This window comes from Oryx dammah, unplaced genomic scaffold (genome assembly GCF_014754425.2).
Source record: "Oryx dammah isolate SB20612 unplaced genomic scaffold, SCBI_Odam_1.1 HiC_scaffold_25, whole genome shotgun sequence".
Lineage (NCBI taxonomy): Eukaryota > Metazoa > Chordata > Mammalia > Artiodactyla > Bovidae > Oryx > Oryx dammah.
This window is the reverse complement of record NW_024070209.1, coordinates 36,868,974-36,887,445: the sequence shown is the minus strand read 5'-3', so window position 1 is coordinate 36,887,445 and position 18,472 is coordinate 36,868,974. Positions and strand designations below refer to the sequence as shown.

Here is an 18,472-nt window from a genome sequence, read left to right as displayed (position 1 = left end):
CCATCTGCCTCTAATCAACCAATAATAATTCATACTGACAACAGTAATAAAGAGCAAAACTATGTGATACAAATTATGGAGCCTGGAAGAACAGTGCTCCAAAAATGGTATTTCATTAAAACATTCTGGGTCTTTAAAGAGTTTTCATTAGATAGCACTGTACTTTTTACAGTCTACTACTAACTGGGAGGTGTACAGTACAGTAACAAAACAATAGCAAAATCATTTATTGATGCAACCCAACTCAACTACTTTATAATATACAATGGGATTATAGGACAGCAGAAACAGTAATATCCAAAATGCAAGGGATGAGCAGGAGACAAGGTTGAGCAAAGAAGGACTTGAACTCACCTCCTCTCATGAAAACACCAAAATCACAACTAACTGCTGAACAACCATTTACGAAAAAGACTCAAATTACCCACCCCCCAAAATTCTACACCCAAAGACAGAGAAGAAGCCACAATAAGATGGTAGAAGGGGCATGTTCACAATATAATCGAATCACATACCTGCTGGGTGGGAGACCAACAAGCTGGAAAATAATTATTGGGTTGGCCAGAGTTCATTTGGGTTTTCTGTACTACCTAATGGAAAAACTCAAGTAAATTTTTTGACCAATCTAATATATCAGAGGTTCTCCCACAGGAATGAGTTCTGAACCTCTTGTCAGGCACCCCAGCCTGGGTGGTCTGGCATCAGGAGAAGGAGCCCCGAGAGCATTTGGCTTTAAAGGTCAGTGGAGCTTGAGTGCAGGGGCTCCACAGAACTGGGAAAAGAGAGATTTCACTTTTGGAGACTGCACACAAGGTTTCATGTGCACAGGGACCCAGGGCAAAGCAGTGACTCCATAGGAGCTTGGGCAGATCTAAGGGTAGGGTTAGGTCAAGGAATGGTCTCCTCAGGAGGCAGGGGGGTTGGCTGTTGCTCACTGTGGGGGCAAGGACACTGGTGGTGGAGATCCCAGAGAATATTCACTGGCATGAGCTCTCCAGGAAGTGGTTATTTTGGTTGCCATTTTAGCACCAAGACCTGCCCCACCCAACAGCTTGCAGGTTCCAGTGCTAGGATGCCTCAGGCCAAACAACCAACAGGGTGGGAAGACAGCCCCACCTATTAGCAGACAGTTTATCTAAAGCCATCCTGAGCCAACAGCTGCCTATAAACACACCCCTTGACATGTTCTGCCCACCAGAGAGACAAGACCCAGCTCTACTCACAAGGGAACAAGCACTAGTCCCTCCTACCAGAAAGCCTGCACACGCCCCTAGAGTAGCCTCATCCATGAGGGGCAAAACACCAGAGTGAAGAGAAACTACAGTCCTGCAGCCTAAGAAACAGACACTACAAACACACGAAGTTAGACAAAATGAGATGGCAGAGAAATATGTTCCAGATGAAGAAATAAGATAAAACTCCAAAAGAATAGTTAAGTGAAGTGGAGACAGACAATCTACTTGAAAAAGTATGCAGAATAATGATAGTAAAGACAATCTAAGATCTCAGGAAAAAAAAATGGAAGCACAGGCTAAGAGGATACAAGAAATACTTAATAAAGACTAGCTTTATTCCAGCACTCTTGCCTGGAAAATCCCATGGACGGAGGAGCCTGGTGGGCCGCAGTCCATGGGGTGGCTAAGAGTCAGACACGACTGAGCAACTTTACTTTCACTTTCATGCATTGGAGAAGGAAATGGCAACCCACTCCAGTGTTCTTGCCTGGAGAATCCCAGGGACGGGGGAGCCTGGTGGGCTGCTGTCTATGGAGTCGCACAGAGTCGGACACGACTGAAACGACTTAGCAGCAGCAGCAGCAGCTTTAAAGAACAGAGCTGAACAATACAATAATTGAAATGAAAAATGCCCAGAAAGAATCAATAATAGAATAAATGAAGCAGAAGAATAAATGAGACAAAAGACAGACAGGTGGAAATCAATGCTGCAGAAAAGAATAAAGAAAAAAGAATGAAAAGAAATGAGGACAGTCTCAGAGATTTCTGGGAGAACATTAAATGCACCAAAATCACATTATAGGGGTCCCAGAAGAAGAGAGACAGAACCTGAGAATATATTTGTAGAGATAAGAGTCAAAAACTTCCCTAATATGGGGAAAGAAACAATCATTCAAGTCCAGGAAGTTCAGAGAGTCCCATACAGGATAAACCCAGGAGGAACACATCGAGACACATAGTAATCAAATTAACAAAACTTAAAGAAAAAGAGTAAAAAGCAACATACATATGAAATCCCCATGAGGTTTACCACCTGATTTTTCAGCAGAAACTGCAGACGGGAGTGGCACAATAAAATTTAAAGAGATGAAAAGGAAAAACCTACAACTAAGAATGTTCTACCCAGCAAGGCTCTCAGTCAGATTCAAAGGAGATATCAAAAGCTTTACAGAGAAGCAAAGACTAACAGAATTCAGCACTACCAAACCAGTTCTACAACAAGTGCTAATGGAAGTCCTTCAGTTGAAAAAGAAAAGGCCACAAGTAGAAACAAGAAGATTATAAATGGGAAAGCTCACTGGTAAAGGTAAACACAAAGTAAAAATAGGAAATTTTCTACACACAAATCTGGTATCAAACCAGCAATCATGAGAAGAGAAGAACACACATGCAGGATTTGGAAATGCATTTGAAATTGGGAGACTACTAACCCAAAACAATCGTGTGTGTGTTTATATGTATATATATACATAGACTGCTACATTGAAATCTCATGGGAACTGAAAATCAAAAACACACAATAGATACACACAAAAATAAAAAGCAATCCAAACACAACACTAAAGATAGTCATCAAATCACAAGAGAACAAAAGAGGTAGGGAAGAGAAAAGACATACAAAAACAAATCCAAAACACTCAAAAAGATGGCTCCAACCAAAAGATATAGACTGGCTGAATGGATACAAAAACAAGATATGTATATATGCTGTCTACAAGAGACCGACTTCAGATCTAGGAACACACACAGACTGAAAGTGAGGGGATGGAGAAAGGTATTTCGCACAAATAGAAAGCAAAAGAAAGCTGGAGTAGTAATATTCATATCAGACAAAATAGACTTAAAAATAAAGACTGTTAACAAGAGACAAAGAAGGACACTGCATAATGACAAAGGGATCAATCTAAGAACAAGATATAAACATTATAAATATATTAATATATGCACCCAATATAGGAATACCTCAATATATAAGGCAAACACTAACAGCCATAAAAGGAGAAACTGACAGTAACATGATAATAGTGGAGAACTTTAACACCCAGTTACATCAATATACAGATTATCCAGACAAAATCAATAAGGAAACACAGTTCTTAAATGACACATTAGACCAGATGGACTAATTATAAATCAATCACAATAAAAAACATAAAAAACATAAACATGTAGAATATTTGTGTTAAACATTGTTACCAAACAACCAAAAGATCACTGAAGAAATCAAAGAGGAAATTTTAAAAAATACCTAGAGACAAATACCAAAGAAAATACAACAATCCCAAAATTATGAGACACAGCCAAAGCAGTTCTAAGAAGGAAATGTATAGCAATGTGGTCTTACCACTCAGCTACCTGGGAAGCCCTCAGTGGTTTTTTTTTTTTTAAAAATGCACCTGTGATGCAGAAGACAGGAGTTCGACCCCTGGGTCAGGAAGATCCCCTGGAGAAGGAAATAGCAACCCACTCCATTATTCCTGCCTGGGAAATCCCATGGACAGAGAAGCCTGGCAGGCTATAGTCCATGGGGTCACAAAAGAGAGTCAGACATGACTTAGTGACTAAACAATAGCAACAACAATCTTATCTCAGGAAACAAGAAAAATTTCAAACAAACAACTTAATCTTATAGCGAAAGCAAATAGAGAAAGAAGCACAAACAAACCCAAAGTTAGTAGAAGAAAGGTAATCATAAAGTTCAGAGTAAATAATTGAAATACAAAGAAAACAATATAAAAGATCAATGAAACTAAAAGATGCTTCTTTGAAAACATAAACAAAATTCATACTCCTTTAGCCAGATTCCCATCTAAGTACTAAACCAGTCCCAACCCTGCTTAGCTTCCAAGACCAGGCAAGATCAGGCAGGTTCAGGATGATATGGCCATAGACTAGCCAGGCTCATCAAGAAAAAAAGGGAGAAGGCTCAAATCAATAAAATTAGAAATGAAAAAGGAGAAGTTACAACTGACACCACAGAAACACAAGGGATCATAAGAAACTACTATAAGCAACTATATGCTGATAAAATGGACAAAATGGACAAATTCTTAGAAAAGTAAGCCTTCCAAGACTGAACCAGGAAGAAATAAAAAATATGAACAGACCAATCACAAGTACTGAAATTGAAACTGTGAGTTAAGAACTTCCCATAAACAAAGAGGGAGACAGAGGATTAGATGGTTGGATAGCATTACCAACTCAATGGACATGAGTCTGAGCAAATTGCAGGAGATAGTGAAGGACAGGAAAGGCCGGCATGCTGCAGTCCATGGAGTCACAAAGAGTTGGACATGACTTAGTGATTAAAAAACAACAATAAACAAAAGTCCAGGAACACACGACTTCACAGGTGAGTTCTAAAAAACATTTAGAGAACTATCACCTATCCTTCCGAAATTCTTCCAAAAAACTGCAGAGGAAGAAATACTCCCAAACTCATTCTATGAGGCCAGAATCACTTTGATACAAAAACCAGATAAAGATATCACACAAAAAGAAAATTACAGGCCAATATCACTGACGAATTCCAGAAAAACACCTACTTTTGCTTCACTGACTATGCTAAAGCCTTTGGCTGTGCAGATCACAACAAACTGGAAAATTCTTAAAGAGATGGGACTACCAGACCACCTTAACTGTCTCCTGAAAACCTGTATGCAGGTCAAGGAGCAACAGTTAGAATCAGATATGGAACAACACATTGGTCAAAATTGGGAAAGGAGTACGACAAGGCTGTATATTGTCACCGGGCTTATTTAACTCGTATGCAGAGTACATCACGTGAAATGCTAGGCTGGATGAATCACAAGCTGGAATCAAGACTGTAGGGAGAGATATCAACAACTTTAGATATGCAGATGATACCACTCTAATGGCAGAAAGCCAAGAGGGACTAAACAGACACTTGATGAAGGTGAAAGAGGACAATGAAAAAGCTGGCTTAAAACTCAACATTCAAAAAATGAAGATCAGGGCATCCGGTCCCATCTTTCAGTTCAGTTCAGTTGCTCAGTCGTGTCCGACTCTTTGTGACCCCATGAATCGCAGCACGCCAGGCCTCCCTGTCCATCAGCAACTCCCAGAGTTCACTCAAACTCACGTCCATCGAGTCAGTGATGCCATCTAGCCATCTCATCCTCTGTCGTCCCCTTTTCCTCCTGCCCCCAATCCTTCCCAGCATCAGAGTCTTTTCCAATGAGTCAACCCTTCGCATGAGGTGGCCAAAGTACTGGAGTTTCAGCTTTAGCATCATTCTGGTCCCGTCACTTCATGGCAAATGGAAGGGGGAAAAGTGGAAGCAGTGACAGATTTTATTTCCTTGGACTCCAAAAATCACCATGGATGATGACTGCAGCCATGAAATGAAAAAACACTTGCTTCTTGGAAAGAAAGCTATGAGAAACCTTGACAGCATATTAAAAAAGCAGAGACATTACTTTGCCGACAAAGGTCTATATAGTCAAAACTATGGTTTTTCCAGTAGTCATGTATGGATGTGAGAACTGGACGATAAAGAAGGCCGAGCACTAAAGAACTGATGTTTTCAAACTGTGCCAGAGAAAACTCTTGAGAGTTCCTTGGACAGCAAAGAGATCAAACCAATCAATCCTAAAGGAAATCAACCCTGAATATTCATTGGAAGGACTGATGCTGAAGCTGAAGCTCCAATACTTTGGCCACCTGATGTGAAGAGCCAACTCACTGGAAAAGACCCTGATGCTGGGAAAGACTGAAGGCAAAAGAGGGGAGCAACAGAAGATGAGATGGTTGGATGGCATCATAGACTCAATGGACATGAGTTTGAGCAAACTCTGGGTGATAGTGAAGGACAAGGAAGCCTGGAGTGCTGCAATCCATGGGGTCACAAAGAGTCAGACACGACTGAGTGACTGAACAACAACAAATCCCTGAAGAACACAGAAGCAAAAATCCTCAACAAAATACTAGCAAATTCAATCCAACAATACATTAAAAGGATCATACACACCATGATCAAGTGGGATTTATCCCAGTATGCTAGGATTCTTCAACATCCACAAATCAAACTATACAATCATCTCAACAGATGAAGAAAAAATTTTTTTGACAAAATTCAACACCCATTTATTATAAAATAAACTCTCCAGAAAGTAAGCACATGAGTGAACCATCTTCAACATAATAAAGGCCACATTATGACAAACCCATTGCTAACATCATTCTCAGTGGTTTAAAACTGAACACATTTCCTCTAACACCAGGAACAAGACAAGAATATCCACTCTCATTAGTTTTATTCAACATAGTTTTGGAAGTCCTCACCATGGCACTCAAAGAAGAAAAATAAACAAAAGGAATCCAAATTGAAAACAAAAAGTAAAACCACCACTGTTTGCAGATGACATGATACTGTATGTAGAAAACCCTAAAGATGCTACAATCACTACTTCTCATCAATGAATTCAGTAAAGTTGCAGGATACAAAATTAATACATAGAAATATTTTCCATTCCTATACACTAACAATGAAAGATCAGAAGGAGAAATTAAGGAAACAATCCTATTTACCATCCCATCAAAAAGAATAAAATACCTAGGAATAAACCTAGCTAATGGCAATCCACTCCAGTATTCTTGCCTGTAGAATCCCATGGACAGAGGGGCTGGCAGGCCACAGTCTGTGGGGTCTCAAAGAGTCAGACATGGCTAAGTGACTAACACTAAGGAGGCAAAAGACATGTACTCAAAAAACTGTAAGATGCTGATGAAAGAAATCAAAGTTGATACAGATGGAAAGATATAGCACATTCTTGTATTAGAATAATCAATATTGTTAAAATGACTATACTACCCACGGTAATCTACAGATTTAATGCAATTTCTATTAAATTACCAATGGCATTTTTCACAGATTTAGAACAAAAAGACCCAAGATGGACAGGTCATGGTGGAGAGTTCTGACAAAACGTGGTCCACTGGAGAAGGGAATGGCAAACCACTTCAATATTCTTGCCTTCAGAACCCCATGAACAGTATGAAAAAGCAAAAAGATATGACACTGAAAGATGAACTCCCCAGGTTAGTAGGTGCCCAATATGCTACTAGAGAAGAGCAGAGAAATAGTTCCAGAAAGAATGAAGATGCTGAGCCAAGGTGAAAACAACGCCCAGTTGTGGAAATAAAGTCTGATGCTGTAAAGAACAATATTGCATAGGAACCTGGAATGTTAAGTCCATGAATCAAGGTAAATTGGAAGTGGTCAAACAGGAGATGGCAAGAGTGAACATCAACATTTTAGGAATCAGTGAACTAAAATGGACCAGAATGGGCAAATTTAATTTAGATGACCATTATATCTAATACTGTGGGCAAGAATCCCTTAGAAGAAATGGAGTAGCCTCACAGTCAACAAAAGAGTCTGAAATGCAGTACTTAGGTGCAATCTCAAAATGATCTCTGAGTGCTTTCAAGATAAACCATTTAATATCACAGTAATCCAAGACTATGCCCCAATGACTTATGCCAAAGAAGCTGAAGTTGAACAGTTCTGTGAAGACCTATAAGACCTTCTAGGACTAACACAAAAAAGAGATGTTCTTTTCATCATAGGTAACTGAAATGCAAAAGTAGGAAGTTAAGATATACCTGGAGTAACAGGCAAGTTTGGCTATGGAGCACACAGTGAATCAGGGCAAAGGCTAACAAGAGTTTTCCCAAGAGAACACGCTGGTCATAGCAAACACCCTCCTCCAACAACACAAGAGACAACTCTACACATGGACATCACCAGATGGTCAATACTGAAGTCAGACTGATTATATTCTTTGCAGCTGAAGATGGAGACGCTCTATACAGTCAGCAAAAACAAGACCAGAAGCTGACTGTGGCTCAGATCATGAATTCCTTAGTGCCAAATTCAGACTTAAACTGAAGAAAGTAGGGAAAACCACTAGACCATGCAGGTATGACCTAAATCAAATCCCTTATGATTATACAGTGGAAGTGAGAAATAGATTCAAGGGATTAGATCTGATGGAAGCCTGAAGAACTACGGATGTACAGGAAGTGGTGATTAAGACCATCCCCAAGAAAAAGAAATGCAAAAAGGCAGAATGCTTGTCTGAGGAGGCCTTACAAATAGTTGAGAAAAGAAAAGAAGGCAAAGGAGAAAAGGAAAGATATACCCACCTGAATGCATATTTCCAAAGAATAGTAAGAAAAGATAATACAGCCTTCCTAAATGATCAATGCAAAGAAATAGAGGAAAACAGTAGAATGGGAAAGACTAGAGATCTCTTCAAGAAAATTAGAGATACCAAGGGAACATTTCATGCAAAGATGGGCACAATAAAGCACAAAAATGGTATGGACCTAACAGAAGCAGAAGATATTAAGAAGAGGTGGCAAGAATACACAGAAGAACTATACAAAAAAGATCTTCATGACCCAGATTAACACAATGGTGTGATCACTCGCCTAGAGCCAGACATCCTGGAAGGCCTTAGGAAACATTACTATGAACAAAGCTAGTGGAGGTGATGGAATTCAAGCTGAGCTATTAAGGATGATGCTGTTAAAGTGCTGCACTCAATATCTCAGCAAATTTGGAAAACTAAGCAGTGGCCACAGGACTGGAAAAAGTCAGTTTTCATTCCAATCCCAAAGAAAGGTCATTCCAAAGAATGTTCAAACTACTGCACAATTACACTCATCTCACATGCTAGCAAAGTAATGCTCAAAATTCTCCCAGCTAGGCTTCAACAGTACGTGAACCGAGAACTTCCAGATGTTCAAGCTGGATTAAAGGTACTGGAACCAGAGATCAAATTGCCAACATACACTGGATCATAAAAAAAGATAGAGAATTCCTTTATTGACTACACTAAAGCCTTTGACTGTGTGGATCACAACAAACTATGGAAAATTCTTAAACAGATGGGAAAACCAGACCACCTTACCTGCCTCCTGAGAAACCTGTATGCAGGTCAAGAAGAAACAGTTATAACCAGATATGGAACAGCAGACTGGTTCAAAATTGGGAAAGTAACACATCAGGGCTGTATATTGTCACCCTGCTTATTTATCTTATATGCAGAGTACATCATGTGATATGTTGGGATGGATGAAGTACATGCTGGAATCAAGATTGCAGGGAGAAATATCAATAACCTCAGATATGCAGATGACACCATCCTTATTGCAGAAAACAAAGAGAAACTAAAGAGCCTCTTAATGAAAGTGAAAGAGGAGAGTGAAAAAGTTGGCTTAAAACTCCACATTCAAAAAACGAAGATCATGGCACCGGGCCCCATCACTTGATGGCAAAAAACATGGGAAACAATGGAAATGGTGAAAGACTTTATTTTCTTGGGTTCTAAAATCACTGCAGGTGGTAAATGCAACCATGAAATTAAAATATGCTTGGTCCTTGGAAGAAAAGCTATGACCAACCTAGACCGCATATTAAAAAGCAGAGACATTACTTGGCCAACAGAAGTCCATCTAGTCAAAGCTATGGTTTTTCCAGTAGTCATGTATGGATGTGAGAGTTGGACCATAAGGAAAGCTGAGTACCAAAGAATTGATGCTTTTGAACTGTGGTGTTGGAGAAGACTCTTGAGAATCCCTTGGACTGCAAGGAGATCAAATCAGTCAATCCTAAAGGAAATCAGTCCTGAATAGTTACTGGAAGGGCTGATGCTGAAGCTGAAGATCCAATACTTTGGCCATCGGATGCAAAGAGCCAACTCATTAGCAAAGATCCTGATGCTGGGAAAGATTGAAGGCAGGAGAAGGGGATGACAGAAGATGAGACAGTTGGATGGCAGTACCGACTCAGTGGACATGAGTTTGAGCAAGCTCAAACTTCCCTGGTGATGGACAAGGAAGCCTGGCATGCTGCAGTCCTGGGGATTGCAAATAGTCTGACAAGACTGAGGGACTGAACTGAGAGCAAAAGGAATTAACATGTGTGTGTTAGTCACTCAGTCATGTCTGACTCTTTGCAACCCTGTGGACTCAAGCCCACCAGACTCCTCTGTTCATGAGATTCTCCAGGCAAGAATACTGGAGTGGGTTGCCATTTCCTTCTCCAGGGGATCTTCCCAATCCAGGGATCAAACCTGGTTCTCCTGCATTGCAGGCTGATTCTTTAGCAGCTGAGTCACCACTTCGGTCCATTTAATGTGTGCGTTCTGTGTACTAAGTCGCTTCAGTCGTGTCCAACTCTTTGCAACCTAAGGACTATAGCCCATCAGGCTCCTCTTCCCATGGGATTTTCCAGGCAAGAATATTGGAGTGGGTTGCCATGCCTTTCTCTCCAGGGGATCTTCCTAAACCAGGGATCAAACCTGGGTCTCCTGCATTGCAGGCAGATTCTTTACCATCTGAGCTATCAGGGAAGCTCATAATTTTGGGCTACCCTTAAAAGGACAATTCTCCCTAGATGAGTATACATTCATATAAAGAAATCTTTTAGTGTTCATGCCAGGCAAGAGGCAGTGAATTTTTAATATTTAATTAGGGCCTCATTTTGCATGGAATTATATTTTGCGGGTGCTTCCCAGGTGGTCCTAGTGGTAAAGAACCCGCTTGCCAATGCAGGTAGATGTAAGAGATGTGGGTTCAACCCCTGGGTTGGGAAGATCTCTCTGGAGGAGGGCATGGCAACCCACTCCAGTATTCTCGTCTAGAGAATCCCATGGACAGAGGAGCCTGGTGGGGTATGGTCCATAGAGTTGCAAAGAGTTGGACACACTGAAGTGATTTAGCATGCATGCATATTTTGCAGAAATATAGAACAACTAGGAATCAACGTAAGACAGTCATACAGATTCATTTTCTAAAATTAGGAAATCAAGATGGTAAAGTAGTGAAATTATTTTAATTATTCCAGACAACTAGAGAAATAGATTTCCAACTAGCTAATGTATATGCCTGCTTCCTATCCCATCTTTCCAGCTATGACTGCATAGAATTATCATCTATGATCACAATGACCTCAACATGAATGGTAAGGAGACCACAGTTAAATGCCAGGTTCTCAAATATAACATATTCATTAGAAATTCAAACATATATATTGGTAAGCTATCTCTGTGAATATCACTTTCTAACAACTATTTCCATTTCTAGATGAATGGATCAAAATGGTACATATAGTTTCAAATTCAATTCTATTTTTATTTTACAAAGCTAAATGTCAGTATCAAAAATTTATTTTACCAAGGAACAGTGGTAACAATTTAAAGTATCTGATCACCAGAAGAGATCATGCAAACATAGCTACTAATCATAGATTAATTTTCTTAAGCAGTAAGTTTTTAAATTGAATATGGAAGGAAAATCTACATGTGGCAAATTTACTTTAAAAACTGTTACAACTTTGAGAGCTACATCACAGTTCCCTCACAGTAATGAAATCTGCATGGTTTGATCCAACAAGGTCTTCTTACCCGGTCAGAGTGGCCGGTGGCTGAGGCCAGAAGTTTTCCTTTTCTCCAGTCCCAAATGCAGACTGTGTTTTTGGCATCCAATCCCACAGAGGCTAAACGCTAAGAAGAAGAACAAAAATTTAACTCCAGAAAATGATGGGAAGATTTCCTATTGTCCACGCTGTCTTTCAATAAAAGTTCTTATTGCCTACTGTGGGCCAGGTATTGAATTTCTTATGAAAAAAAAAATGATTTCTCAAAACTGAAGATATCAAAGTAGATACTTTTCTATTAGCATATAATAAAATGTCAGTGATCTAAAACCTGCAACTAATTTAACATAATAACAAACATAACAAGCATGCAAAATCTCATGAGGTCTCTGATTCATCGGTGGGAATCATAGGACAGAACTAGAAGGAAGGGCTTAAACTGTTCTAATTGGCTTTAAGAGTCTAATATGGTTTTAAGAGAGTCCAGGATTCTTAAGTTGAAAAGCCTCACCAAACAGTTAAAATGAATGGGTTCATGGAGAGTAAATCCCATTAATATTATCTTCATTCTTAAGTTTCATAATCTCACAGATATTTGAAGTGACTAGAGAAGGATACATAAGTTTAGTAAAAGTAACCTGATACTTCATCTCCAAAACTAAATTCTTTGGGTTCAGATCAGAAACTTGTCCTGGAAAGGAAAAGAAATCCAAAACCTGTGTATATACAAAATCAATAGCGTCAAAACATGTATTAAGGACACAAAAACTGGAGCTTCTAGTAGAGTAGCACTCGAAAGAAAAAACCAGCACTATGTAACAGAGAGAGGTCTGGGCTGGGAGTAAGCAGATCTGGCTTCTCTTTTGACTTTGTGATTAGCTAGACACAGACATTAGAAAGTTAACTAAACTCCTTAAATTTCTGTTTTTTCAACTGTAAAATGAATGCAAAGTATTTTTTTCTGTCTACAAAATAGTGTTGTATGTAGGGACTGTGAAATAATGTAAATCAAAGGGTTTTTAAGACATCACTACCAAATATAAGAGTAGGTGGGCTTATGTATTTCACTGAGTATGCGTATATGTGCATATTCAAGCAATGATAGACAGCCACATATGGCTAAATGTATACATGTGTTGTTATGCAGAAATTATTCAGGTTTCTTCACTAAAGGTGACTTCCATTAGGAATATTTAGGATTAAAAAAACATACAGCTGGAGGGTCTAAAATGGATTCTTAATGAAAGCAGGTCTTTACTGTAATTTTCAATTGAGAGTTCCAGCAATAGAAATGATTCTAGTACATGGTTGCATTTTTATCTATACATGAAAATTTGGAGTGGGTGGATTCCATTCAGCTTATTTTTTCTTTTCTCTTTACTTAAATAGAAAATTAGTTAACATAAACATGGGCCCTAACGTAAAACCCAAATAAGAAATGTGAAAAAGATTGAGAAAAAGCCAAAAGAAATCTATTCTGTTCATTTGCAGTGACAGGCCCTATTGCTACTCGAAAAGCATTTCTATTGCCTTTTGTTGCTCATGAGGTGACAGGCCATTTGTCACTTTCTAAACATCACTCAATTTTAGTGAACTCTGTCCAGGGAAAAAGGTAGATCTGAAGTCATAGGCATCAACAAGCCATGAAATCCATCACAGCAAATAAATAGGAGGGCATTTTTCTCAACTGACAGTTATGAAAGTACCATGCAGTCCACACCTACCTGTACCTTCAAAATGGAACCTAAAAAAATAACAAGGATTCTAACACAAAATAACATGAACAAAAAACTAAAAGTTACAGCTGGATCTCCCTCAGCTGCATTACATTTTCCCTGTGTGCTTCAGAACAAATTTTGATATAGAGTGTTTGTCAGAAAAACAAAATCAGATTAGAGAAAGTGCATGTGAGTTCACATCTAAGCATTCATCTCCACTTGCATATGCATTCTGACACATTCAACCTAATCAGGAAGTCAGTAACTGCAAATCTGAATAAATGTCACTATCTAGCTATTTCTCTTAAGACCTGGATATAATGGATCTTACGCATTATCTTGATTCAATTATGAGATTACAGAGTAGTTAAATCAAAAACATACACCAAGGGGTCTACATGTGTACTGAACTGAACGAAATGATCACTACTCTCTCAAAATAGCAAGAAATATAAAGTTTAAAAAATGACCCAAACCAGGTCAAGTCCTATAATCTACTGAACTGCCTGCAAACTCTCAGTTTGGTCAATTTTCTATGAGTAGTTTCACAGGTCTTTCTACATTATGAGTGCTCAATCGTGTCTAACTCTTTGCAACCCCACAGACTGTAGCCCACCAGGCTCCTCTGTCCATGGAATTTTCCAGGCAAGAATACTGGAGTGGGTTGCCCTTTCCTTTTCCAGGGGATCTTCCTGACCCAGGGATCAAACCCATGTCTCTTGTGTCTCCTGCACTGCAGGCAGTTTCTTTACCACCATGCCACCTGGGAAACCCAATATGAACTTAAGAGAAGTCTCTCTGAAATTTACCAAAAAAAAGATGGAAGGAATTAACTGGCATAAATACAAAGGGTGGAAGGGACAGAGGAAGGGTGTCTTAGGAACATGGAGAAGGCGAGAAGAAAAGGCACAGCTTTAGTGAGGAGGTGAATGCAGGGAGAGCCAGGAATGAGGTCCCTTCTCTGTAACATATTTTTTTAATTGAGATATAATTGTTATCTATTAATACATGAACAAATCTTTTCTATCAAGTGTTGCTGAAGTCCAAGGAAAGAGTCACTTTGTTGGAAGGACAGACTGGGAAGGCTTCATGAAGACCTATGAAGGGTCCTGGAAGTATGAATCACTATAAAGGGCAAGGAGTGTGAGCAGGCACTGAAGGTGGAGAGGGCAGCATGAGAAAGGGTCTGGAGGTGCCCAAGTGTCTGGTCTCATAGAGGAATCTCACTGACGTGTCCAACTCGACTGCAGGGGAAGAGTGAAGACAATGAGAGAAAAGCTGATGAGCAGAGAATGTCCAGCCACAAGGTATGGACTTCAGTCAGGGGGTGCTCCAAACTTTTCTTGTTTTTAAATAATATTCTGACACTTTTTCAGTTGGTGAAATGCATTAGCAAGAAACTGACTGTGTGGAGGAGACTCGTTAAGAGATTACTGGTGGCAGGGAGAATGGGAAGAAGAGAACGAATGTCAGAGTCACTGTAAAGAACCTAACAAATACACATGATCAGTGACTGCTTGAATCAGAGGCAGTGGATAGGGAAACGGAGTTAGAAGTCACCTCAAGGTTAAAGAGTCAAGGAGAATCTCATCAGTGAATATTAGGAGGTGATGCTGTTTTCTGAAACAAGGGAAACCAAGGAGATGCTCAGGGCTGGAGGTCTGTGAAAAAGGTTTGGTCCAACCCTCGTTCCAAACAGGAAGTTAACAATGGAAGACAAAGTACAATCATTGAGTCACTATGAACCTAATCAACGTGAGTTCACTTTCTGGAGGCATGTTTAACCAAATGGTGAGACTGGGGGAACCAAAACTGGGTCCTATCCAGAGGTGGGTGTCAGTGGCATAAGCATAGAAAAGGACCAAACAGGTGAGGATTCTAGGAGGCTGACAAGGGAAGATAGGGAGGCTTGATAGACTTTCAGAGCCTACAGGCTATGTTCATTATAATTCTAGGTGACTTGTGCAAAGTCATTAAGGAAAAACAAAATGGAAAAAGATACATACCTGTCCATCCGAGTCGAAAGTCAGGCAGGCAACTCCATGTGTGTGGACATCTTTAAGAATAGACACAGTTTGGACATTATAGGAATCCCATATACATATATATGGTTCCTTCCCAACTTGGCCAGTCGCAACAAGAGTTTTATCTGGATGTAAGGCAAGGCTGAAAAAGAAAAAGGCCTCTTTCACATCATCCTGTTGAACAAAGCTAAAAAAAAATTGATTATCTTTTATCCACATTTCTAATTTTAATCTAACAAGATAATCCCAAGACCCAAAGAAATTATTTAGCTGATTGGTCTAATAAAAATGTTTAACTATGGTGAAGAGAGGCTTAGCACAGTTTAGCTATTATTTCATCAGATTTTACCCACTTGGTTAACTTGAAAATCAGACAACTGGTATAATTCTATGATTAGAAAACCTCCTATATTCTATAATTGCCTTATGATATTTACTTACTGGTTTTGAAAATATTACTCAGCTTTCAAGTTCTTTTGACTTTAAATTGAAAAAAAAATGCTGTTGCCAGGAGAAAATGCACTTCACAGAATTAATTAAATCTGCTTGCAGAAGCTCTGGATACCATCCTTATTAGGATTTCAAAGCATGGAGGGGGGTATCAGAGTCAAGTGCTGTTTCTGTATCTGCTGCCATAGATTATGTATTTTAAATGAAAATCTCTATTTTACATAAATCACCGTGACACCAACAGAACCGCCAGTTACCCTGCCTGTGGTTTGTATAGAATTTTTCTTACATCTGTAGTCCAATCAAAATAAAACTTTGTCAAATGCCAACTGGAATTTCAAGGACTCTGTAGGAGTCAAGAAGGAGAAATGTAATCATTATTATGCCTGGATGAGAAATCAGTCTAATGTTTCAAATTTGTTGTGCAAAGAGGTTGTGCCTTTCTAAAAATATGTGTTGGTAATTTTAAAAAGAGAAAGAGAGAGAGACCTATTAAAAAAAACAAGCAGATGACTGTTTACACAATAAGCAAAAGTAGAGTTCTTTTTCTTTCCAGTTTCAACATCTGTCTACACAACTAACACAACTAGATTTTTTTTCCCTGTTCACCTTTCAGCTTGACTTTTATAAGAATATATGCTCTGAAATTGACCCCTTGATTTGCACATTGGCTGCCCCTCACTACCTCTAGTTCCTTGGACATACTACTTGATCTCTTTTGTCCTTGGGTTCCTCATCTATAAAATGGAGATAATATATGAAAACTGATGATACAATGAATATAGAGCATTGAGCATAGAGTAAACAAGCAATACAAGTTTTACTACCATCATTATTTGTGAAACTGGCAAGGGAAAGATACAACCAACATACACGTGGTGCTCCTTTCAGAAACCACTTTCTGAGTCTTTCTTTGCTCCCCACCCCCACTTCTGCAGCCACCCAGCCTCATAGCCTGTTCTGGAGTCTCTCACCCCACTGTGCTCATCTCGCGGGTCTCCCTGCACACCTAGCACCAACTTTTGCACAGGACCCTGAATGCTGGCTCCCCTTCCTCACCGTTGGCCCTCCCAGGCCCTTGGACCCTGGTGCTCAGGTGCAGCTGGTCTTCTCAGGAACTTCCAACACCCCTATCCACAGGTCTTGGTCCCCCGACTGCCTCCTGAGCTGCCTTCCAACGCTCCATTTGCCCTCTCCCGACGAGGCTGGATGCTCGACGAGTTTTGGTTTTTGTTTTTTCTTGTTAGGTAAAGAGGGTAGAGTTGAAGCTGCTCTGAGGATGAGCTTTGTGGCTTCGGCTGTGGTGTGGGGAGTGAGTGCGGGTCCAGATGGAGGGACAGGAAGAGGATGAGCTGGGAGCGCTGACCATCAGGGGCATCTCAGAATAATCAAGCCAAGACGCTTCTGCAACCACCACCCTTCCCAGAAGCACCCAGCCCCATCTCATGGTCTCACGGGATCTTGGGAGAACTGCAGAGGCAGAGGTGTTGGGGATGAGAAAAACCTGGGTGCTCCTAATGCCAGTAAGGACACTCCAACCAGAAAGGAGTCTGGATCACACCGTCCATCAGGAAATCTCAATCAGCCTCACCTGCCCTCCCCTCCCCCAACCCTGATGCCGAGTCACAGTACAGGGCACTCCCCCCAGGGGCCTGGCCGGGTGTTGGGGACCAGGCTCTGACCCCAAGGCTGTGCATGGCTGATGCTGCCTGAGTTCAGAACCTGGGAGTGAAACGCACACAGGCAGGGTGAAAGTCTATCACCTTTCAGGAGGAAGGACCCTGAAAGACGGGTCCAATCCCATCTTGGGCTGCAGCAACCCTAATGCACCATCTCAGGGCACATCCTGGGGGCCTGTTGTTCCCCCTAGCAGGAACAAGGTGTCCGGCATTCATCTCGGGAGACTGTGGCTGCCTCTTCCTCAAGCCTTTCCCCTGAAACACCCCTCAGGGCACTGCTCTCCTTTCCCACCTGGCCAACCGGCTAGCACGCTGCAGTGGGGGCCTTCATCATGAACTGTGCCCCTCCTGTGAGCTCTGTCAGGGAGCTCATGGGCCTGAGCTGGGCCTGCTCTGGGTGGGGGAAGGTGGGGTTCCCAGGAAGACAAACAAGCTGCAGGTGACTTCGCTGCTTTAGTTGTGGTGGGAGTGAACGTAGGACCCGATGGAGGGGCAGAGAGAAGAGGATGGGCAGGGAGGAGAAACACCTGGATGGCCCAAGTCTGAGTTGGTCATCTTAGTGCTTGCTGGAAAACATCCCCAGGGAGAGTTATAAGGAGTAACGTAAAAATAAAACACATGTTAAAGGGTAGCCTTTTCACAGTAGGTGACTCTTCAGTCAGTTCAGCTGCTCAGTCATGTCCGATTCTTTGTGAGCCCATGGACTGCAGCACGCCAGGCCTCCCTGTCCATCACCAACTCCCGGAGCTTACTCAAACTCATGTCCATTGAGTCAGTGATGCCATCCAATCATCTCATCCTCTGTCATCCCCTTCTCCTCCCACCTTCAATCTTTCCCTGCATCAGGGTCTTTTCAAATCAGTCAGCTCTTCACATCAGGTGGCCAAGTATTGGAGTTTCAGCTTCAGCATCAGTCCTTCCAATGAATATTCAGGACTGATTTCCTTTAGAATAGACT

General features: G+C 40.7%; 1 protein-coding gene across 1 annotated transcript in view; it reads right to left on the bottom strand.

Annotated features, from left to right (window-relative positions):
- EML6 (EMAP like 6) overlaps positions 1 to 18,472 on the bottom strand; it is a 286,252-nt gene that overhangs the window by 162,497 nt on the left and 105,283 nt on the right. Inside the window, exons 2-3 of the mRNA XM_040224844.1 lie at positions 15,368 to 15,527; positions 11,672 to 11,770 (exon numbers count right to left, since the gene is read on the bottom strand). Coding sequence (XP_040080778.1) covers positions 11,672 to 11,770; positions 15,368 to 15,527 — 259 coding nt within the window. The remainder of the gene's footprint in view (positions 1 to 11,671; positions 11,771 to 15,367; positions 15,528 to 18,472) is intronic.